At 41.7% G+C, this 23,639-nt stretch overlaps 2 protein-coding genes and 1 long non-coding RNA gene across 3 annotated transcripts; 2 read left to right on the top strand and 1 right to left on the bottom strand.

Moving 5' to 3' along the window:
* The first annotated feature begins 336 nt into the window (after positions 1-336).
* Positions 337-2,437, top strand: LOC135500866 (uncharacterized). Its single transcript, XR_010449525.1, has 3 exons — positions 337-405; positions 1,421-1,704; positions 2,144-2,437. It is a non-coding gene; the product is annotated as an uncharacterized LOC135500866 (long non-coding RNA).
* Positions 2,438-8,578: 6,141 nt separating this feature from the next.
* LOC135500389 (coiled-coil domain-containing protein 177-like) lies at positions 8,579-18,694 on the bottom strand. The gene is made up of 15 exons (XM_064791832.1): positions 18,616-18,694; positions 18,043-18,207; positions 17,618-17,732; positions 16,413-16,640; positions 16,062-16,182; positions 15,600-15,876; positions 14,090-14,275; positions 13,594-13,713; positions 12,604-12,783; positions 12,403-12,476; positions 11,650-11,757; positions 11,329-11,431; positions 10,684-10,793; positions 10,336-10,444; positions 8,579-9,928 (listed from the first exon to the last, which is right to left on the bottom strand). Exons 2-15 carry the CDS (start codon positions 18,166-18,168, stop codon positions 9,764-9,766), a joined length of 2,022 nt encoding a protein of 673 aa, XP_064647902.1. The 5' UTR covers positions 18,169-18,207; positions 18,616-18,694; the 3' UTR covers positions 8,579-9,763.
* A 246-nt stretch (positions 18,695-18,940) lies between these two features.
* Positions 18,941-23,146, top strand: LOC135500407 (ribosome biogenesis protein WDR12 homolog). Its single transcript, XM_064791863.1, has 9 exons — positions 18,941-19,037; positions 19,518-19,606; positions 19,890-19,993; positions 20,235-20,341; positions 20,594-20,864; positions 21,110-21,385; positions 21,561-21,666; positions 22,125-22,257; positions 22,585-23,146. The coding sequence occupies exons 1-9, from the start codon at positions 18,976-18,978 to the stop codon at positions 22,727-22,729; spliced, it is 1,293 nt and encodes a 430-aa protein (XP_064647933.1). The 5' UTR covers positions 18,941-18,975; the 3' UTR covers positions 22,730-23,146.
* Positions 23,147-23,639: the final 493 nt, after the last annotated feature.

Genomic DNA, 23,639 nt, shown 5'->3' with positions numbered 1-23,639 from the left:
TCCGCTGGTAAATAAACCCGATTGTATTCCTACTGGAAAAATACCATTTACTGGAGAAAGACCAATTTACTCGCGACTGCACGCGGTGGCTGCATGGCTTTTCTTGTTCGATAGTATCTGCTGCCGTAACGCCCGATCAGGCCTTGTCAATGTTTCATTTGATATGAGAGATTTACGACGGCAGTCATTATTTTCGGCATGAAAGTTTTACTGCGGTCGGTGGGTTCTTGTGGACTGATCGTTCCTCCAAATAAATCATATTTGAAACTCCCGCTTTCCTAAACCCTTGCTTGGCGAATTTGAGGCCCTTGTTCTCGGCCTCAGTTTGAGTCAGAAAAAAAATGTCCGATGCCATTGAGAATCGGGCCTGCTCTCCCGATTTTTCTATATTATGTCTTTATTCCGGTAAGAGAATATCTGAAAATCGCTTTTGTCGATAGTGAGTGGAGTAAAGTTCTCGCGGGTTCGATATGGCTCTTTGTAATAGGCCTTTAGACATGTCAGACGACTTTTTGGTGTAATCTCTATACTTCATTGCGGCTTGAGCACATGGAAGTCTAGAAAGTTCTTTGAGCAGCCCAGAACTCCTTTAAAACGTCCTCCTGGGATTTAAATGAGTACATTTTTTGTATTTAATTAATTGAAAAGTGTTCTAATTGCTTTAGGATTTAGGTCTAGCCAAAATGGCGGTATCTGCCAAAAAACGTTATCAATGCGTAATTAAGGGTTATTGCTCGGGCAAGCTGGCGTTTTGAAGAAAAAATCGTCTATAGTTTATGAGTAAATGGTGATTTTATTGGCAGTTTTTTTCAATTTCTTCCATGGCAAAACTGCCTGTCTTCGCTGTGCGGTTTTGTCTCCACCTCAGTTACAAGTCATGTAATGTGAATAACATGTCATTTCACCAAGCTCTTACGTCACTGTTTATGGCCATGCTGGCTGTTACATCTTTAGGATTATGAAATAAAATTCCTGGAAAGGTATAGATTTGTCATATGATCAACGTCATACAAATGTGTTGGCCTATACCCATTTCTGGACATTGGCCTTCAGTGGAAGGTGAGTTCAAAACTAGTTCTTTCCAAAACCTCATGGTTAGTATCAGAGTCTTTCAATTCTGATAGTGAAAGGCAACCTGGGTAAATAAATGTCGGCCATTTTGAAAAGACCCTTTTCACAGGCAACGTATGTTTACTATGGAATAATAGTACAAATATACAAGCTTATTCAAACAATTTACTTGAAGCTGTCCATGTCTTCCAATGTTCATGATATTTTGAATGCATGCTTTTGGTGATGATGACTTTGATTTCATGGTAAACGACATTTATTTTCGAAAGGTGTCTATGATGAAGACAGGTGACATGAGCTGCTCCTTTGTGCAAACTTATAAATTTCAAACGTTCTTATTTTTTTTCAGATAAATTGATAAAGCAATCGACAATACTCGGCACTAACGACCGGTGGAAGGGGAGGAAGATACGACTGACTGATTATTCGAGGATGTTGACCATATTGAGTTAACCGGCCCTGCTGTGATATCTGTGCCGCCATGCCTCAAGGATCTCTTACGTCAGTTTATGATATTCATAGATGCTGGCGCCACTTGCCGGCGATGGGAAAACCACATTGATATCTGGATATAAGGATATTAGGATACCTTTAACTTGTCATCGAGCCATCGATACCAGAGAAAATGATATGGTAAGTAGATTTGTAAATGTTTTTACTATTTGACCTCTCATTAAAATGACCATAAAGGTCAATCTTCATTCTCGCGTTTTGGCATTTGTTACGTGATTTCGGCCAACAATGCAAGATCAGCTCAACTGTTTGGGTTCTTTCTTTCTACATAGCCATGTGCCTTGTTCTCTCAATAGGTTGATGGTTTCTATAGCCATGCACATTGGTGTTAGTATGATGTACTTTCATCGGAATCCCTTCCTCATGTTGATATCAAACTAGAGATATTCTTATTATCCAGTCTTTCAAGGGTTGGCTATATAGGATCATTGCTTTTTAGCTGATGCTTATGACAGCAAGACCCGTATTCGCTACGTGATCGAAACTTGTTCGTTCGTTTTTCTGTCTAGTTTATACTTTTACAATCCTCTCTCAAAATTTTACTTTTCTTTCGTTTAAGCCTCTCAACGAAATCGTCCACGTCCCCTCAACGAAATCGAAATCGTCCACTTCCCTTGACATCCGTTCGACACCAAGACTCCGCCAATCCTCGAAGTCATCTTAACGTATTGAATGTAATTTTCAATCATGAATAAACAATACCATAATGAACTTTGGAACTATAAGGAACAATTGTTGGCCATAGGTACTACTCGCACCAACTTAAAATCATATGGCCAACGCTTTAAAACCGTATGTAAAACTCTTCTGCTGTATCATATTTTCCGATCATGAATAAACACCTGTTTACTGACTTTTGTGTCTTCACTGAACCTTAGAGGGGGTTCATAGTCATGACAACAGCCAATTTGCATGACTACCCCCTCAAAACTCTTTTTCTCGTCAAAAAGTTACGGAGCGAATCCACGCCGGATTTTTTTTTGGCATGCGCCAGCTGTTAAAACTTCTCTAAAATATACACTACCCCCCTCCTCTTGACGATTTCTCTAAAATATCCACGATGACAGTACACATATTCAAAACATATACACTACCGGCACCCACTATTTTGGTTTCCTGTATTCTCTAAAATATCGAGGACAGGCACACATATATTCTAGGCTCCGGAGTCAATGAATATTCATCCATGACATGCTCTATTCATCTTGACAGGGATACATGTTGATTAATAAGACAGAAGACCTGCATAATAGACTAATGTAACAATCGACCTTCATAAAACATTGTTCTTTATTCACACATGTTCATTGATAAGACAGAAGATATGCAGGGATGACTTTAATCAACTAATGTTGTTTGTATCCTATTGTAATCAACACTGTCTTTGATAAGACCGAGGACATACATCAAACAATGTTCTATATCCTGGAATGAAAGAAGATCTGCATCAAATAAACACAATTAGAATTCGACTTCTTTATAACAAATCAGTCAGAACAATCAACAGTAATGAATGTTCTATATCCTGGAATGAAAGAACAATGAAGATCTGCATCAAATAGACACAATTAGAATTCCACTTCTTGTAACCAATCAGTCTGAACAATGTTCTTTGTTTGTATCCATTCACAGAACAATCAACAGTAATGAATGTTCTATAGCCTGGAATCAAAGAAGATCTGCATCAAATAAACACAATTAGAATTCGACTTCTTTATAACAAATCAGTCTGAATAATGTTCTTTGTTTGTATCTATTCACAGAACAATCAACAGTAATGCATGTTCTATATCCTGGCATAAAATAAACACAATTAGAATTCGACTTCTTTATAACAAATCAGTCTGAATAATGTTCTTTGTTTGTATCCATTCACAGAACAATCAACAGTAATGAATGTTCTATATCCTGGAATCAAAGAACAATGAAGATCTGCATCAAATAAACACAATTAAAATTCCACTTCTTTATAACAAATCAGTCTCAACAGTGTTCTTTGTTTGTATCCATTCAACAGAAATGAATGTTCTATTGCCTGGAATCAAATAAACACAATTAGAATTCCACTTCTTTATAACCAATCAGTCTGAACAATGTTCTATCCGTTCACAGAACAATCAACAGTAATGAATCTTTGCATCAAATAAACACGATTGGACTTCTTCGTTGGCAATAACACCAATCCGTACAGAATCAAAGAACAATCGACTTTCATAAAACAATATGTTGTTTGTTTATTGGCAATCAAGCTCAACAAAGAAGAATGGACTTTAATCAAACAATGTTGTTTGTTTATTCACACAGGAATGTTCTATGTTCTTTCTTTCTTTCTATGCATCAAATTAAAACAATTGCACATCTTCATTAGCAATGACACAAATCATTACCTGTCTGCCCGTGCATTTCTCCTCAATGCACAGAAGAACAATGGACTTTCATGAAACAATATGTTCTTTGTTTATTGGCAATCAAACTCTCAAAACAGCTCCTGCTACGATCATAAACAATGTCAATGGATATCAGGAGCCGGGCGTTGAGTTCCACGATGAAAGACTGTCAGCAGCCCTCCGGGCGTTACATTCTCGTATGAACATCTCCCTGAACTGCTGAAATGAGACGAAAATTTATATGGTTAGTCCTGCGGAGACACACACGGACGAAGGGTGTTGGGGGGGGGGGGGGGACAGGCATTGGCCATTCCTCCTGCATAAAGGCCACTTGGACAACTGAAAACAAAAGGGGCATTGCAAGTAATCGATCAGCAAGTCCAACAACAGTCCGGCACGACTATAGTATATTGCAGTCTAATAGAATGTCAGGACATTTTACCTATTAGGGATCGTGGTTAAAAATAACCCCGATCTGTATATGATATAACGATTCTTTGCTAATGCAACGTTCAAGGCCAGCTGACTTGGGGGGGGGGGGGGGGGGGGGGTGACAACTGGCGATATCTAAGAATAATCAATGTGTAAAACTTTCAGACGGACGAGGATCGGGGGACAAGTATTGCTTTGACCCTCGCATCATAACATCAAAGAGATGTGTTCCAATATAGGCATATATCAATCTGTGCATAAAGAACCGCTGAAGGCTCTTAAAACCAGGCACTGTGGTTCGCCCCAGTGTCCTTTTAACAACGAAGGAACAATATGCAATATAAAGGCTTTTAAATAAGACCTATTGTGTCTCCCTGGCCAACATGAATAGCGTAGGCCTATATTAAGTAATCATTTATTTCCCTCATTGGCTTGATGACGTATGAGTACTTGCCAAGAATCTGTCACAAAAACATACCCCTGTCATCCAGTGCGCGTAGTGGCCTAGTGGATAGGGCGCACGACTTGCGGGCGTTTTTTAGCCCAATGGTCGTGAGTTCGAATCCCGTACGCGGTTTGCCATCAAAAATTCGATTCAAAAAGTAAAAACGGACTGCATTTTACTATTTTTATATTTTTTGGTGATCGAAATATAGTTTCAAAAAAAGAGTGCCATAGGCACTGCCATTATGACTAGAGCTCGACTCTAATCAAAATGATGGTGCCATGGTCAACTCTTTTTTTGAAACCATATTTCGATCACCAAAAAATATAAAAATAATAAAATGCAGTCCGTTTTTACTTTTTGATTCGAATTTTTGATGGCAAACCGCATACGGGGATTCGAACACGCGAATAAATTACAAATAACTAGAGCGATAAGAGAGAAAAAAAGTTGAAAATAGAAAATTTTATGGATTTCTGAGGAGTCCTGGATGAAAAAAAACAATATCAACGGCTTCTGGTAAACAGGGCCTACAACACGACTTCCCCTGATATTGCCAGGATCCCCGCCGCATTGATCGCTGAAAGCTTTTTAACATTAAAACAACACAAGCGCCATCTACAGGCTGATGATGGAACTGACTTCAGTGGGTGGTGAAAAGGGGGTCGTTTCGGTCACTTATTAACCACCGCCGCATCCTCTGGCAAACAGGGCCTACAACACGACTTCCCCTGATATTCTCAGGATCCCCCCCCCCCCCCGGCGCATTGATCACTGAAAGCTTGTTAACGTTAAAACAACACAAGCGCCACCTTCAGGCTGATGATTGAACTGACTTCAAAACAGGGCCTACAACACGACTCCCCGCCGCATTTGATCCCTGAAAGCTTTTTAACGCTAAAACAACACAAGCGCCATCTTCAGGCTGATGATGGAACTGACTTCAGTGGGTGGTGAAAAGGGGTCGTTTCGGTCACCTATCAACCACTTATTTTTGGTTGAGAATGAACATTCATGCACTGCACTCCACCTGAAATCATAAAGGGGGTCGTTTCTACAAAACTACAAAAACGAAATATATACAACTAGGGGGCAGAGCAATCTTTTCTCTTTTGATTCAGCCAGCTATAGGCCTAGTATTGGGTATAAGCTATTGCAAAATACTTATTGAGGTGATTTAAAACCCTGGAGGCTGTTATCTGGAAAACAAAGACCAGATTCCAGCCCTTGAAATGTTCATTCACTACGTTTTGAAAAAGATCTAATTGCTTTAGGATTTCTATTAAAATAGTCGAAAGGTATTTTTGCAAACTGTCTAGAATCTTCATTTATACAGGGAAGGCTTCGACGGGATGGGCAATTCAGGCAACCTTAGAAGGAAAGGTATCCGCATTTTCGGCAATGCAATGCTTCTCATAGGCCTTGTTCAAAGCACGAGGTACAAATCCGAACACAAAGTGGTTCTAAATCACGCAAAAATTGCTACTTACAGCAAACTGTTCCTCTCCACAAGTTTGATGAGTCCTGAAGTTACTATTCGTAGAGATTGAAATTATTTTGGCAAAGGATTACCGAGACAACATCGGATAAATTAGCATCAAAAAAATTACTCTGCCATGTTGACCTGCTGCTCGCCTCAAGACAGGGCCTAGGATGTGACGTGTAGGTCATCCGGGTGTGACAATCCCACAAGGCCTAGCAAAATATGTCGGAGGTTATGGCGGGATAATCAAAAAGTCCTTTCATTTCCCGCGCCGCGCGTACTTCGCCTTCCAGACCCTGAAGGCGAATGCCCCTTACTGTCTTTCGGCACCTCCCAACATCTCAACCTATATCCCTGAACGTCATCTCGATCTCGCCCCTTGAATTGTAAACGTCCTCTACTAAATTTGGTCAAATCCTATCACTTTAAGCGAGCCCCGAACGTCGCGTCATCTGCAGTCCCGTAAAGCAAATGCCCTATGCTCTCTTCGGTCACCTCTGAACACATCTAGCCAATCCTGAACAATATCTCTCGTCTCTAAATAGGGGCTATTAAGACGTGACAGATGTTCAGGGAGACCTCGAGGCAATGGGAACTGACCGAAGACGTTCATGGCCTGGTTTAAGGTGTTAACAGATAGGCGGACCCGAAGACAGTTGAAGATATTCGGACTCGGGGGCGGCATCTCTCGCCTCTCAAAGCGAAAGTACTCTACTGTCTTCAGTGACCTCTAATCATTTCAAGCCATCCCTGAATGTTATCTCTCACCTCTACATGCAAATGTTCGCTACTGTCTTCGGTCACTTCCTAACACCTCATTACTGAACGTCACATCTCGTCTATAGAGGCGAATGTCTTTGCCTTGTGTCACCTCCATGTCTTTGGTCACTTCCTAACACCTCAACACTGAACGTCACATCTCTCGCATCTCAAAGCGAATGTCCTCGACTGTCTTCGGTCACCGCCCCACACGTAAAGCAATCCATGAACGTCATCTCTCATGCCTGAGTGTGAACGTCCTTTACAGACTTCTGTCACCTTTCAACACCTCAAGCCATCACTGAACGTCACATCTCTCTCCTAGGTTCACAACAAGCTGCTGGTGCTGCAGGAGGAATAGCCCCCGTGTGTCTTTCACAGCTTGGTCTCCCAGCACCAACGTTGGTGAAGCAGGAGCTGGCTGTGTCTTGGTAACAACAAACAAGAGAGAGAGGAGGAATAAGAACAACCCGAGCCCACAGGAAAGGGCAGTTTCCAAGCCTCCGGCTGCCCACACGTTTGTCTCGCTGTGTGGGAAGTACCCTACTACACTACTTGGAAGTAGCCAATGAACCTGAGGTACTGAACATGAGGATATTCGGTTTCGGGGGCGAGAGATGGCGATCAGTCATAGCTTGAGGTGTTTGGAGGTGACCGAAGACAGTTGCGGACACTTGCTTTCAGAGGCAAGCGATGCCATTCAGGGTTTAGGTGTTGGGAGGTGATTGAAGTCAGTGGAATACATTCACCAGCATGGACTAAAGATGTCGTTCAGGGATGGCCTGAGATATTGGGAAATGGCCGAAGACAATTGAGGATATTTGCTTTCAGAGGCAAGAGGTGTCATTCACTGTTAGTTTTAGGTGTTGGGAGGTGACCAAAGACAGGACACAATATTCCATTCAGAGTCGTGAGATGGCGTTCACCGATGGCTGGTAGTGTTCGGATGTGCCCGAAGACAGTAGAGGCATTTGCATTTCAAGGCATGATATGACATTCGGGACAACTTGAGGTGTTTGGAGGTGACCAAAGATATTCAGCGATGGTTCGCAGTGTTGTGATGTGCGCGATGACGGTAGAGCCATTTGCATTTCAGGGCATGATATGACGTTTGGGACAAACTTGAGGTGTTTGGAGGTGACCGACAACAGTAGAGGACATTCGTCTTCAGGGGCGGGAGATGATGTTCAGGGACGACTTGAGGTATTGGAAGGTGACCGAAAACAGAAGAGGCATTTGCGCTCAGAGGCGTGAGATGATGTTCAGGGATGGCTTGAGATGCTGGGAGGTGACCGGGAGGGACATTTGCTTTCAGCAGTGACAGGTGTTGGTCAGTGTTAGCCCGAGGTGATGGGAGGCGAGTGACGTCTGATCAGGGGGAAAGTGTACCAGGGGTGAAGGATGGATAATATACACAGTGCCAGCAGATCACAATGCTGATACATGTACATGTACATTCCAACCTAGTAATGAACAATAGCAATATCATGTGTTGTGAACTTTTTTTTGTCATCAAACAGATCGCACAGTCATACATTTCGCTGTAATTTCATGACATGTACAAATACTTTTACTGTCTTTGAGGTGGAGGGAGGTGCTGGACAATATACAGTTTTCACATCTTTTCAGGAGTTTGGTGTTTACTGGTGGCTGAGGTAAACAGAAATACATAGTGCTGTTGTGCAGTTATTATGCATGCAAATCTGCTGAAAGTTGGCATTTAGTTGTATATCTGTCCAGACAGTGGCATCGGTGAAATTCATATTCAGGCATATTTACATCTAACAACTACAATCAATGTCCTATCCAAAACATCTTGACCGACCAACAGTAAACATTCACATCTTCACTATTACAATCAAATTTTCGATACGATAAGCTGACAGGTAATGTATGAGACCATCTCAAAGAGAATAAAAGCTGAAAAAGACTCAATGTTTTTGCCTTAACTCCACTTTCAAGCCTTTTTTTAATTCTTCAAAAAGGAGATAGCAAGGGCTTAAATGCCTTTATTAATTACTGGCTTGAAGCAACGCTGAGTCTGAGATGGTCTCTTACATTTGACAATTCAAGATGATTCGAGATGGACCTAATAAACATTAAATACACTACAATAAAATCTTACAAACAAAAATGTAAAATGCTAGTTACAAACTTGGCCTGCCAAGGTTTCATATAAAACTGTTTGACTATTCTAAGTAATCTATAATATCAAATGCTATTTTAAATGAAAAGTCAAATAAATATAATGCCAAAATAAAACTTTGTTGTCCCAGGAATTCTTTGGTATAACCCACCTCCTCACATACAAGCTTTAGCCTTCGACTACTCATTACCATTTCAGCTATGACGGAGTCATCAAACAAGTTAACTTTTAAGACAATCACAACAAAAGGGTCACTCTTGGGCTGGAGGAGTTGTGACTACATTTTGAAGTACCAGGTGCAAGCCTAGGGGTTTAGGTACCCAACTTATCCAATACTGTTTACAGTTATCTCGCCCGAGTACCACACAGTGGGACAGGATATCATGATTTACAATAGATAGGCCTCACAAATGTCTCATACAAACAAAATATTCATAGTCCGAATTTGACCTGAGTTCGCTGACAGTTCAGAATGAACTAAATTATTCTCCGAGTCTATTTACTTTCATTCAGACCAATGACACCCCTCAATATAATTTCACAGACGATGAATTCCGCAAACTGTTTCGATTTCCTACTCCAATTTTCGTCTCGAGTTCGACCTTTTTCACCTTCTGGTCAAACGAATCCTTGTTGTATCTCTGCATGAGCTCACCTCTCAGGAGCTCCGATGTATGAGCAAGAGCTCGCAGCTGAAGTGACAGAAGGATATCAATAAGTAAACTGAATGGGAACAAATCGACAAGAGGGGAGTAATGTACACTGCTAACTTTTCACGCCACTGTCTGATCATCACCACAAATCTGCGCTGGAGAGCTGAAAATTATCACTGATGGCGAGCTGACACATTCCCACTTAATTCATAAGGAAATAATTCTAGGCTCATTCTACCAGTTGACAACAGGTTGTCTATTGTCTCAGGTAGATAATAGCATCTTATCAAGTACCAGCACAGCAGGTAGCAGCGTCTCTCATTACCAGGCCAAAGGTAGATTTGAAGATTTCTACGACAATTTCCCCCAGCTATCAGCGAAATCAGGATTATAAACAAAACCCATCAGGATGGACATAGCGAATATATACAATGGACGATTCTCACCTGCGATACAGTTTGTTCCTTTTCTTCCTGGATGACCTGGGCCTTGGCATCCTTCCACGCGATCGTCTCCTTCATATCATGGAGGCGGGCAGCTTCTTTCTTTCGTTCCCTGGAAAATTGGATATTTTCTTGAAATTTGTACCAGTTTAAAATTTGAAGGAGGCCTCAGTTGAGTATTAAAGCAAATTTCATCACATGAGTGTACCGAGACCAAACAGGAATTGAACCCGGGACCTCAGAGGTGACAGGCACTGATGTTTCCACTGCGAAGCCCAAGTGTCAGGGGACCACGGTAAGCGACCCCAGGGTAAGCGACCATTGAGGAAGTTTGCAAAATTGATAACTTACTTTCTGTAATTTGCTCTCTGCAATGCCTCTCTCTGCGCTCTCTCCTCCTGTGCACGCAGTTTCTTCTTCAACGTCACTGTGTTTACAATCTCATCCGCCTGCTGCTCTTTCTGAAAACAAAACAAAAAATAAACAAATCATATGAATCATTGATGATAATTCTGATCTGGAGACAAGACACAGATAAGAAGCCTATCATGTTCTTCTCTATCAGCAATTGGAACTTTTGAGGTGCATTCTAAAACAGCCAGTCTATTTTCTGTTCCAGTAATGAAATCAGTTATCCTGGAGAGTTCTGCCAAGGAGCACCAGACTTTTGTGGCCAGGATGGTGTCACTTTGCCAGTATTTCTCTGTATACTTTATTAGAGAGGAGATCTGAAGTAGCAAGGCTGGGTGTCTGTGGATTCCAGCTCCACATTTACATCCAGCAACATACTATCATCTGATGGAAGTTGATAAAACTAGTGATGATTGATGATGAGAATACCACCCCAAGGCGAATTATGAAGACATCAGATACATCTACAGAGACAAACATTATAGTTTATTGTTGATTTGAATATGATAAGTTACCAACAAAAACTTTCCAAACTTCAAAATATCTTGGATTCAAGAATGTCAGTTTGAAGAAGTTTAATCTTACCACTTGTCTGTAGACTCTCAAATTCTTCTTATAGTCTTCCATTTCTTTCTCCATTTTCTCGAGATTCTGTTTCAAAAGCCTGTCCTGTTTCTCTCTCTCACGACTGAAGGGAAAAAAACAATGATCTATTACCTATATATCATTACTGCAAACCTCTTCATTTTCATCACCATGCCCTTATTATTAAAGGCTGACTGTTGGCGAATCCTTTTTTTCAAAGTCTTTCTGTTGGTGAAAAGGAGCAGACTATGCTGGTTTGGACACAGCAATGGAGTCAGCAAGACTTAAATTTTTCTGGCAGAAACTACCACATTGACTTACTGATGTGCCTCAATTTCATGATACTTCTTGACGTTAATATTCTCATAATTTTCCTCAGCTTTCTTGTGTTTGTACTCGATGCTTGCTCTCATGGCTTCAATCTCTTCCCTAAAAAATAAACCGAATAAACTAGTACCAACAATGATATCCAGGGCCTGGTTGATCAAATCAAATCTTCTCACTAACGCTGGTTATATTTGTAACCTGGCGTTTATCTCCATCAGTGAAGCCCTCAGACTTTTTGTCAAGTTGAGGCAGTGTTAGTGACAAAACCTGTTTTGACAAACCGACCCCTGGTAGTAAGAGCCGTGCAATAGCCAATCAGAAATACCAAAACACTTTCCAGAATCAACAGATCATGCATGTTTTTGGTTGAGAATCACACCACATAACCTCTTTGGAACTGAGCCCAGAGCATAGAGCTTTTACTTGGCTCAGAATGTACTCTTTGCACAATCCTATTACTAGGGCCTTAGTATCTTATTTGAGCCCAGAGCATAGAGCTTTTACTTGGCTCAGTAATTACTCTTTGGACAATCCTATTACTAGGGCCTTAGTATCTTACTTGAGCCCAGAGCATAGAGCTTTTACTTGGCTCAGAATGTACTCTTTGCACAATCCTATTACTAGGGCCTTAGTATCTTATTTGAGCCCAGAGCATAGAGCTTTTACTTGGCTCAGAATGTACTCTTTGCACAATCCTATTACTAGGGCCTTAGTATCTTATTCGAGACAATGATTTCAAGGACTTACTCGGTCATCTTTTCGACTTGTTGATGCCTCGACTTGAAGTCTCTCATTTCACGTTGATTTTGCAGTCGACGCCTCTGTAACAAATAAAACCATTCAGTAGTAGTAGCAGAAAAAGAGAACAAAAAAGACTTCAATAACAACAGACAAAAAGCTCCAAACAGGGAAATCGACAGAACTGCACCTCGTGAATGTTTGTCCTACCATTTTCTCCTCGTGTAACTGCGCCTCCTTGGCTGTCAAGGCTTTCTTGATCGCGTTGTCCTGATACTGAATGACCATCTTTCCAAATTCTTCATTCTCCTTCTCCTTCGCCTGCAGGTTACGTTCAACGCTGCGTCGTCTCTGCATTTCTTGTTGTTTCTTCTCGATCAGTTTTTGGCGCTGAAAATGGAAAAAATAGTTTACCAATCAAAGTTTTTTGGTATTTCAGCTTCTGAGCAACAACTTTTCTATTTGAATAGTAGGACAGTTATCCTCTAGTCTACACTGAAACCTTTCTGTAGTACTCAGATGAACTGCTCAATCAGCAGTACAACCTGAGCAGTTCGGACTGGCACCCATTTTTACACATGGCTGGAGTAAGGCAGAGAGACATCACTTCAACCTCTCAGACCACCATAGCCTCCAGGACATCTCCATCCACGTCCTTGAATTTATGCACATCGCCCTAGATGGCACAACCGCTAAGGCCACTTGACTCTCCAGAGAGTCTTCCTGGATCCATCGCCTGTGCACCATGTCGCCGTTAGGACTCAACATCAAGGACAACACGTCCTGGTAACCTCCCTCATACTCTTCTTGCGTTTTCATCAAGGCAAAGAGACCTGTCTAGAGACTCACGCCGACCAGGGATCAAACCAGCAAACTCATGACTGCAAGTTAGAGACCCAAGCCACTTCACTCCTTAGTAAGAAGAGAAATACACTGCATCCATTACCTAAACATTTCTAACACACAGAAGACCAGCAAACTGATGACTGCAAGTTAGAGACCCAAGCCACTACACCGTCACAGCTCCGTAGTAAGAAGAGAAATACACTGCATCCATTCCCTAAACATTTCTAGCACACAGAAGACAAGCCAAAGTTGTATGGGGGAACAGACTAAGCCCAGCAAAACCCAAAGTTGTATGGGGGAACAGACTAAGCCCAGCAAAACAGAGAAACTATCAAAGATAAAACTCTAACCTACCCGATCACGTTCCAACTTTGCCGCCTGCTCCTGCCAATGTTTATCAGACATTTCTATCTTCTGCTCGCGTTGTTTTAGGTCTGCTTCTTCAGCCTCCTTTCGCTTGCTCTCATTGGCTGACTGGAAAGGACGAATAAGAAATTTGCTCTTCTAAATGTTTCAATTCAATGCGGCAGATTGGTGAATGTATTAGACTCATGATCTACGCATCCAGGCCCAGGGTTTAATACCTGACTTCTGTAGACATATCAAATCCCTTGCATCTTCAGGCAAGCTGCCTTACTTCATCAGCCATGCCCTTTGAATGAGCTGTATTACTTAGATTCCTTGTAAGCCTCACATTGTACCCTACAGCAGGTCAAGCAAAAGATTATCACTTGGATCGAACTACACTTCTTTACCCAAGGAAATCGACATGGGGCCAATAAATCAAACTGCCACCAAACCTCAGCGCCTAGTGGTATCGGTGATAACACAAAAGAAGGCAAGAACTCACCAGTTTTTTTTGTCTCTCTCCGCTCTTTGTCAATAAAGCTCTGCGTCTATCCGCCTCCTCCCTCTGCCTCTGCCTCAGCTCCTTCTTTCTCTCCTCCTCCCAGACGTTCAGAGCCGATTCCCGCATCCGTGCCCGCTCCTTCTCGTCTTCTTCTTTGGCCATGAGACACGAGAGTATCTTTTGATCCTAAAGAGAAATGACAACCCGAGGTAAATTTAAGAGCCAAACGAAACGAAAACCACACTGCTTTGCAAGCTTTAGCAGAGAGAATAAAACACCTGTTCTTGATCAACTGTCTATTGGTCAAAGGTCTTGATACATTATTTGAATTTACATAGATAAATGAAATGGCCAGGGCCATTGTGCTCACCTCATGTGGAGGAAAGATGGATAAAGAGCATGGTCTTGTGTCATGTAGTGTTAGGTTTGATGTAGGTCCAAGCAATTACAATTTCCCCAAAATGGCCAATTTACAGTACATTCGACCTCTGTGACCTTGAAAAGTAGGTCAAATCAAAGAAGACCCGGGTGACACATTGAATGGATGTTAGAATTAGATGTACCTATGATATAAAATTGGTGCCAATCGGGCAAGTCATTACTAGGAATAATGGCATTTTGAAGAATTTAGGATTTGGCCCCCTCCCTGGAGGCCAAACGGCAAATCAGATCGCACCAAACTTCGGTACCTGAGATCACCTGACCAAGGGGTACATGTGTACTTAATTTGTGATCAATAGTCGTTGCAGTTAAGAAACGTGCCATAGTTACGGCCTGACGGCGAATTTACGCCATTTGACCTCTGTGACCTTGACAAGAAGGTCAAATTAAAAACCTGTGTGACATATACTGTATGGTGGTTAGATATACCCATGATATCAAATTGGTGGCAATCGGGCAAGAAGTTAAGGAATAATCACATTTTTAAGGTTTTTGGATTTTGCCCCCTGGTGGTCAAGTGGTGAATCATATTGGACCAAACTTTGGTTCCTGAGATCACCTGACTAAGGGGTAAATGTGTACCAAATTTGGTATCAATAGTCATTGCAGTTTAGAAACGTGCCATCGTTACATCCTAACGGCTAATTTACACCATTTGACCTCTGTGACCTTGAAAAGGAGGTCAAATCAAAAACCCGGACGATATATGATGCACCTTTGCTAGAAGTACCTACCATATTTTTTTCAAAATTTCCCGACTACTATTAAGGGAGATATTGCATATTTTCACTTTTAACGTTTGGCCCCCTGGTGGCCAAACCATGAAACGAATCGGACCGAAACTTGGTCTCCCAGGTGTCATTACATAAGGGTACATGTGTACCAAGTTTCAACTCAATAGCTCTAACAGTTACGAAACGTGCCCTGCTAACGGACGACGGACGACGACGACGACGACGACGACGACGACGACGACGACGACGACGACGACGACGACGGACGACGGACGCCACGGTATGGGATAAGCTCACCTCTGCTAAGAGGTGAGCTAAAAAGCTTTGAAACTTACCCGCTCAGGTATTCTAACCCCTGCGACATTACAACCTCTCAGCCTGTTGCGAAGTTTAGAATCGAGGATTGGCTTTGCTGACGAGATTGAATTTTTCAAAACCGACGCCCAGGTGTTGTCGAGTGGGAAACTTCTTTCTGAATTGGTCCGACTTCTGATGGAGGATTCCCTGGAAGAGTGTGATGCCAGCCGGCGAGGTCTCTCTAGTGACGATGCCCTCTGTCGAAGGATCGATTTCCCCGCCCCTTTCTCGGACTTTTCAAAAAGATGCTTTTCCCTGAAGAAAAAAATACCAAGTGAGAACAAAAGTTGATTTTAGTTTATATAAGTCATAATTTGAAAGTGGATCGTGTGACATAATTTTATATTGTCGGTGATTGCTCAATACTAGGCCTGACAATGTACTACCTGATTGTCACGCCAAAGTTACAGAATCATTTGTATAAAAACTTTACGACTTACTTATCCTCGATATCTTTTTCCTCGCCTGTTTCGTGTTTGTCTCCATCGCCACCAGATGTTGCCCAGGCAGTCCTGATGCGTTGGAGCGAGCCTTTATCAACTGGAGAGTCCCTGCTGTTATCTAGAATGAAGACAACGAAAACAAGGTTATGAGCTGATATTTGCATTGAAACACTTCTCTTTGAGGTAATCATTTTGAACGCAGAACCTGATTGATGAACTAAGAAAACTGCATGAGTGGCTGATCCGAGCCACCAGATCGCACGAGATGATTTTATCCAGCCTGAAAGCTTGTGTCCTAAATCCCTGCCCTTCCAAAAAACTGCTGCATTAATATCAAGACAAACCTACCAGCCTCTGTTTTCCTCTCCAAATTCCTTAATTTGTCATCAAGTAAAAGTGTCGCCGACTTGGACGCAAATGACATCTTATTTGTAGCAGGCGACCTTGACCTCATTTCTGACCCCGGTGATGTTGGCCTTATGTACGAACCGGCGATCGGAGATAATCTAGAGATGCTCTTCACCTCATCTTCGCTGACTAAGTGGTCGCGTTCATGACGACATAATTTGAGCACGCCTGAAAAGAAAGGTCACAGATCACACGACACTCACACTAAACACTGAACTGCACGTCGAAAAATGTTAAATGCAATCTACTTACTCTTTAACATAATTGCTCAACAAGTTGACACATCCTGCAGGAACGTGACAGAAAAGATTTTTATTCAAGGTATCATGATTTAATGTGCATTTACACAAGTGAGCTGCTAATCAAATTACTTGAAGCAAAACGATGTATAAAGATGTGTGAAAGTGTTGTAGCTGCCATGGTTATATTGACTGATTTACAAAATAACAATTCTGATTGATAAATAAGTAAATTTCACACGGCTAGATTTTAGCCTTCACATTTTCAACGCCAATGAAAATGTCCCTTCTCAATTCCTGTAGCGCAGAAGAAAATGCAGTTAGGTAGACTTGGGCTGCTGAACTCATAGTAGGTGGAATTCTATTCAGAAACTCATGTCATGGAATTCCATAGTGATGACTCATGCTTGCTTTGATATCGACTGAGGCGCCGATGATAAAGGGGCATTGTACCGAGCAGGCGACGCGACATTACCTTTAAATGTTTAATAGCATTCCGCGAAGTTACTATTTATAGCTCACAAGGTCATTTGCATAAGATATTGATGACGTTTTAGTCACGTGACAGTCGGACATCGACACTTATTTATACGCATTTGAGCTTATTTCAAAGTCAATTATCTTTGACCCAGCATTGATTTTAGCATGAATGATACCACAGAGTCAGAGAGAGAAATATTCAGAACAATTATGTACAGCAGTATTTCCAACACTCGGACATGTGCCAGATTGAATCTAACTGCCCTAGTTAGAAAGCCTTAATCCATTACGAAACCGCATGTTTGTCCGACATTGCCTGTAATTCAGCGATGGGGAAATAGAGGGCAGCAGCTGCAGTGACCTCATCTTCGCGGAATGCTATTAGCAGACATTATATATTCTTCACAAAATCAAATGAATGCTTACGTATTCTTTCATTTTCTTGTTCGTCATACATGTTATAGATTGTTTGCAGAGATGTGCCTTCAGCCAGGTGCTCTTCTTGAAAATCGGCAAGAGGTTTGTATAGCAGCTCCATGGGCTGGAATAAAAGAGAATTATCAATTTAAAAAAGAAAACTAAACGATTTGAAAGAGGATGAATATATGACACAAACAAGTCACATGAAGACAACCCCGTAGCTTCTGCCTGTAACCCCCTTTAAATGCAAGAATAGGATGTTTCTCACAGTCATAAGTGATACACGGGTCTTCTCCTCTTTGAAATAGTCTGAAATGGCTCAACCGACTACAGTTACTCCAAAGGCTAGATGAAACATTGTCAAGAGTACACTCTCCAAAATACCACTTTCCCATGGCCATGATATTCCTGTCTAAAACAAACATCCTTACCTTGACTCCCACTCTTGCACATGCCTCCAGAGATCTTGGACTTGTAAGCACATACTTGCTGTCTTCATATTTTGGGTCCTCAAAGTCATACAGGTCAATATGGATTGGGGTGGTCAATGAATCCATCTTTGGTGGCAGTTTCAGTGGTTTAGTATTTCATGTAGTCTGAAGAAGAAAAAGCCCCAGTCAATCTGTATGCTTACTTAAACTCAAGGTGTGCACGACATCTCATCTCATGGTGAAGCATCGCATGGTTGGTAAGTAAGGAAGGAAGACAGCTACAGCAAATGCAACATGGACAGAATAGGAAGAGGATATGCACAAACTTTGCCTTAGAAGAGGATGATGGTGATGATGTTGATGATCTGTCTCAATCTGCTGATCAACCAAAGTGAAAATGACGAACAACGAGTTCAACGTGTTCAAACTTGTTTGTTTTGTTGCAGGCTTCTTGAACAATTTTTCAAGCCAAAGACTCTTTTGTTTAGTTTTCGTCACAGTTTCTCACACGATTTTCACTCTGACTATTTCTCTAAAAGGAGCAACATTGACTTCTTTTAAAGAGATACTAACATTGTGATCTTGGTCGAGATTTCATAGATAAAACAGGGACTTTTTGAAGCAAAATTTACAAAAATTTCAAAATCACCGCATAAACAACTGCATTTCCGGTTCCGGATTTGTTGGTGCCGAGACGAAATTGAAAAATGTGGTTCCACTTCAGCCGGAGACAAAATCGGTACAAAGGCGTTTTGGGCATCTTTGCAGGATTCTAAAAGTCAAAACTTTTCATTTCAAAAGATAAATTAAATTTTTGCCTAAGGTTATACAATTCATTCCCATTAGGAACATCGAACCGATCAAAAATAATTCGTTACATCGGGTGCTTGGAAAAAATTCATTACAAACGCACTGCAACTTCAAAGAAAAAGCATGGCTTCTGTTGAGGGCACCGTGTCGCATTTACAGGTGAAATTCTTCACCAAACAACCCCAGTAAGGATTAAATCATACCTTTGTTACTCTTATTGCATAGCCCTGAGTACATGCAATCAGAAAATCATGGGTTTTTATCATAAATCTTGCATCTGCAATGTTAAAATCGCTCGATATGTTGCAAAATCAAGAAGAAAACCTTATTTCGCCCTGTCCTCAACTAGCTGAATTTGCACCTATGACTTAGTCCCCATGCCTGGCAGGTCCCCATGCCTGGCAGCTGACACTTGGAGATCATCTTCAGCATAGTAAACATGGCCAGGGTGTGTCTGAAATAGATAAGGGTATAAACAGCTTTGTTTGTTTCACGGTCGTGCCTCATGAACGTGGTGGTGGTGGATGCTTTGGCCTGGCCACGCAAAGCCAAGAGTCATGTCTATGTTTACAAGTTGAAGTTAGCATTAAAATGGTACATGTATATGTCATCTCATGGCCTATGTCTATTCTGAGTCCTGACTTACCCTTTTTGCATTCTTCCAGATTTTCTGTGCCAGACAACCCATTCTCTGTTCCTTCGAGCTGTGGATTGAAGGAGCTAAGTGACCTGATAAATGGGTTACTCCAGTCAGGTAAGAGTAAATATCAGCCTATGTCTGGGGCATTTTTGGGCTGTTTGCACTAACAAAACTGAAGAAATGTAACTAGAGCACCTATGAGTGAAACATTGTCCTGATGGTCGTATTCTGGCTAAAACTCATAGTGTAACACCATTCCTCAATTTATGGGATGTTCCTTGGTTACCTAGGTGGGCTACTTCGTCATTAGCTCAGGGTCACCACAATCCCTGCAGGGCATGATGATGAACTAAGTTATAAAAATGCAATATGGTTCTCACTGATGAATCCATTTCAGCTGGAACTGGTGGCCTGCATCCTACTGAGTTTGATTTCTTGGTCGAAGGACAATTCTTGAGGACAACACTTGAAAAACACATTGAACAAACGGAAAGATCTACAGTAAGTTGAAGTAAAGTATGAATTTTCCAAATGGACAAGCCCGATACTTCCTGATCTGGACTTTTGACTCTGTAGGAATGTAATGTTACCATATAAAGACTTTAAAGTAGAATACATAGAGGTTCTTTTATGGGCCAATTATATAGCAAGATCATTTAGTGATAGTGTTTGGTTTTGGAGAGTTTTTACTATACTCGGAAGAGAACTACAAAAGAATTGCACAATGTTATCTCTATTATAGGAAGAAGTCCTTGAACTAGAATACTTGGAGAGACAGCCTGCACCTGCCCCGCAAGACTCGCTTCAACATGATGATTGGGTTAGCTGTTTACATGCACAGGGGGAGCAGTAAGTTGCCATCTTATTCTCATTCTTCCAACAATTGGGTTGGCATCTCTGTATCTATCACACTTCAGGTATCAGGTTGAAAAAGGAGGATATCATATTTAAACAGTGCAGTATGCGAAGGTGAGGTACTCCAACCATCTCGCCAAGTGAAACGTTTTTGTGTCTCATTCAAAGACCGCAGCATGTTGCATCGAAACTTGCCAAATAGACAATTCCAAATTGTAGAACATATTTCGTTCGGTTCATTTTCAGTATCCTTAGCGGTTGCTATGACAACACAGTCAAGTTATGGACAAGCAGAGGGGACATTATCCTGACGATACCTGGACACTCGGCACCTGTCAAGTCGATATCGTGGATTGCCCAGGATGAAGCGTCAAGCACTTTCCTGAGTGGGTCACATGATCAGACGATCCTTATATGGGAATGGAACCGGACGACCAATGCGATGGAATGTCTGTACATGTGTAAAGGTCACGCTGGAAGCATCGATTGCCTGGCTGTGGACGAGACAAAGTCACGGGTAAGGAATAGAATGGATCAAAAAGTATTTTTAAGAACATTGTAAGTGCATTCATAGCATGATATCCTAGCTCAGTCTGGTAAAATATGATTGCCTGGTGTCTCTGGAACAAAGTACATGTAATTCTTCACGAGGTGACATACTGTCACCCCATTTCCCATCATAGGCTCTTCCAGTTATATGCATTAGAAGAGTCCATTCTTTAAAGTGAGGGTGTAAAGGGTAACATAGTCTTTATCTTCTAGTTCTGCAGTGGTTCATTCGACCGCATGATCAAGATCTGGGCGGCCGGTAAAGGGGGGTCCGATGAGATGGTGGAGGAGGACGAAGGGCATCAGAAAAAGAAGAAGAGAACAGACGGACAGAAGGTCCCTACGAGGGTTCCCCTGATGACCCTATCTGGTCACAAGGAAGGTGTGGCAGCGATTCAGTGGTTAAGTTCAAGTGAGATCTGCTCTGCGTCGTGGGATCATACGATGAAATTATGGGATGTGCAACAGGGCGTTGAAAAGTCTGTGTTGGTGAGTATCAGGAACAAGTGCCAGAAAAACTTGCTAATATTTGATTCACTTAGACCAAACTGATGACTTTTGATGAGTTTAAACCCGGTGGATGTGGTGGGTGCTGTTTAGGATGATCTGTTCTTCAGACCTCCAATTGTACTTTGGTAACTGATGACTTGATTTGTATTTTAAGGCTGGTACCAAAGTGTTCCTGGATATTTCCTATTCGCCCCTCAACAGAATGATAATCTCTGGTTCTGCGGACAGACACGTTAGATTATGGGACCCAAGAATAAGAGGTGAGTATCATCAAAGACTATGAACAATTTTTCGTGAGTTTGAATTGTTGCAAGCAGGCAATGGGAGGGAGATGATGATAATGATGATGATAATGATGATGATGATGAAAGGATCCTAAGCAATATTGACTGATATATCATATCCCTGGAACTTTTTGGGTTTGTAATGTGATGATGGGACTTTTGGATTTAAATGTACATAGTGTAAATATAGTGTACATAGTGTAAATAAACTTTTTGGCACCGACCGTAAGTCTAACTCATTGAGTCGCAACAGCCGGTGACGGCTATTATATGCGTTATTATGGTGATGATGATGAATTTGCAATTTTATGGACGCATGAAATGTTTACGAAAAATGAGGATGCAGACCTTTCATGAACTCCTTCACAAACATGTCACTGTTTACAGTGTACTGTAAGGTTAAAACCTAATTTCGATTTCTCTCCTTTGTCTAGATGGTGCAGTAGTAAAGTGCACATATACATCACACACTGGCTGGATATCCAGCGTATCATGGTCACCGATTAATGAACATCTATTCATCTCGGGATCTTACGACACTGTCATGAAACTCTGGGACACCAGAAGGTAAGTGAATGATGATATCTACAAATGTCTTCTCAAGGCGTTTCACATGTATTTATTCCCCAGTCTATTCGGTATGCTGAAACGTTTCATGAGAACTCAGATGAGCTGCTCATTCAGTGATACAATCTGAGAATTTCCGATCTGTACCCATTTACACACCTGGGTGGAGTAAGGTGTGTAAGGCCAAGAGGCCTAGAATCTCATGCTGACGGTGGAAAACAAAGCCACTACACCACCACGTCTCATTATTTTAAGCCTTGAACACGCAAAAATATATTTTTCGCTGGTTCTTTATACTTAATCTAAGTAAACACGTCTTTCTTCCAGTCCGAAGACACCAATGTACAACATGACCGGCCACGAGGATAAGATAATGGCAGTTGATTGGTCGCTACCAGATCTCATGCTAAGCGGAGGCGCAGACAATGAAATCAAAATATTCAGATATTCGACTGTGCCGGGAAGCAGCTGAGGAGAACGTACACTTTTGACAGAAAATATATGATTGCTGGTCGCTCACAACAACTTTTATAACAGTGACTGGGTGGGTGATAACTCGGAAGTTAGGTTTCTCCTGTACACAATACATGAGATTCACCAGGCAGTCACTCAGAACGTTGTCATGCTACTCAGTCTTTGAGAAGCTGTACAAAAGCTCTTATGCAGTTACGTCTTATCAAAACTTTTCTCTGGGGATCTGAAGAGGGTATGTGTGGAGTGACTTCAGTAATGAAGGTGTTAAGCAGTGCTATTTCCACAGAGGTTTCCCATGATTTGTATGTGGGGAAAAGTAGAAAGTACTACCGAAGTGATGTTTGTTGATACCTGTAATGTCTGTTGGGTTCTGTTATTCACATTACCACAATAAAAGTACAAAATGTGAAAATCAGTTGGTTGTTTTTAACATATTTTAAAGCTTAGGCCAAATTAGGGTTGTAATCTGATGTCAGTTGAGGTTATCATCAGACTTGTAATCCCAGTCTATCTTGAAACCTTTCAATGGAACTCAGATGAGCAGTTTAATCAGTGCTACATTGTACCACCTGAGATCTCTGACTTGGACCCATTTGTACGCCCAGCTGGAGGAAGGCATGGAAGGCAAAGGGACCTGCTGACAGTAGGGCCTCGAGGGCAATGCAACATTAGTTGAAGATGTGAACATGCCCCCTCGGTTGTCCTGGCACAGCCTCACCACACTGAGGTGGCAAGTTGGATGTATTCCATTCAGAGAAGACCAGAGGCCTTTGTTGGAGGTGGCTTTCAGTGCGAGGCTGGTTTGTTTGGAGACGTAATTTGCCATGACTGGGAGAGGTGGGAGAATCTTGGGGCAGGCTGTTGCCAATTCCTCATGAGCAACTGAGAAATTATAGACACTGCAGCCT

Source organism: Lineus longissimus, chromosome 16 (genome assembly GCF_910592395.1).
Source record: "Lineus longissimus chromosome 16, tnLinLong1.2, whole genome shotgun sequence".
Lineage (NCBI taxonomy): Eukaryota > Metazoa > Nemertea > Pilidiophora > Heteronemertea > Lineidae > Lineus > Lineus longissimus.
The sequence above is the reverse complement of the archived record's forward strand: the minus strand, read 5'-3'. Positions and strand labels throughout refer to the sequence as shown.

What these genes read in the sequence shown, in the direction of transcription:
- LOC135500389 (XM_064791832.1), bottom strand. Translation starts at nt 18,168, where the DNA reads ATGGATTCATTGACCACCCCAATCCATATTGACCTGTATGACTTTGAG. An exon ending in ACAAGAAAATGAAAGAATAC is followed by an intron (nt 16,641 to 17,617) that starts GTAAGCATTCAT and finishes CTTTCTTTTCAG; the next exon opens with GCGTGCTCAAATTATGTCGT. An exon ending in CATGAAATTGAGGCACATCA is followed by an intron (nt 11,432 to 11,649) that starts GTAAGTCAATGT and finishes TTTTCCCTTCAG; the next exon opens with TCGTGAGAGAGAGAAACAGG.
- LOC135500407 (XM_064791863.1), top strand. Translation starts at nt 18,976, where the DNA reads ATGGCTTCTGTTGAGGGCACCGTGTCGCATTTACAGGTGAAATTCTTC. An exon ending in AAATGGGTTACTCCAGTCAG is followed by an intron (nt 19,607 to 19,889) that starts GTAAGAGTAAAT and finishes AATCCATTTCAG; the next exon opens with CTGGAACTGGTGGCCTGCAT. An exon ending in TTACATGCACAGGGGGAGCA is followed by an intron (nt 20,342 to 20,593) that starts GTAAGTTGCCAT and finishes GTTCATTTTCAG; the next exon opens with TATCCTTAGCGGTTGCTATG.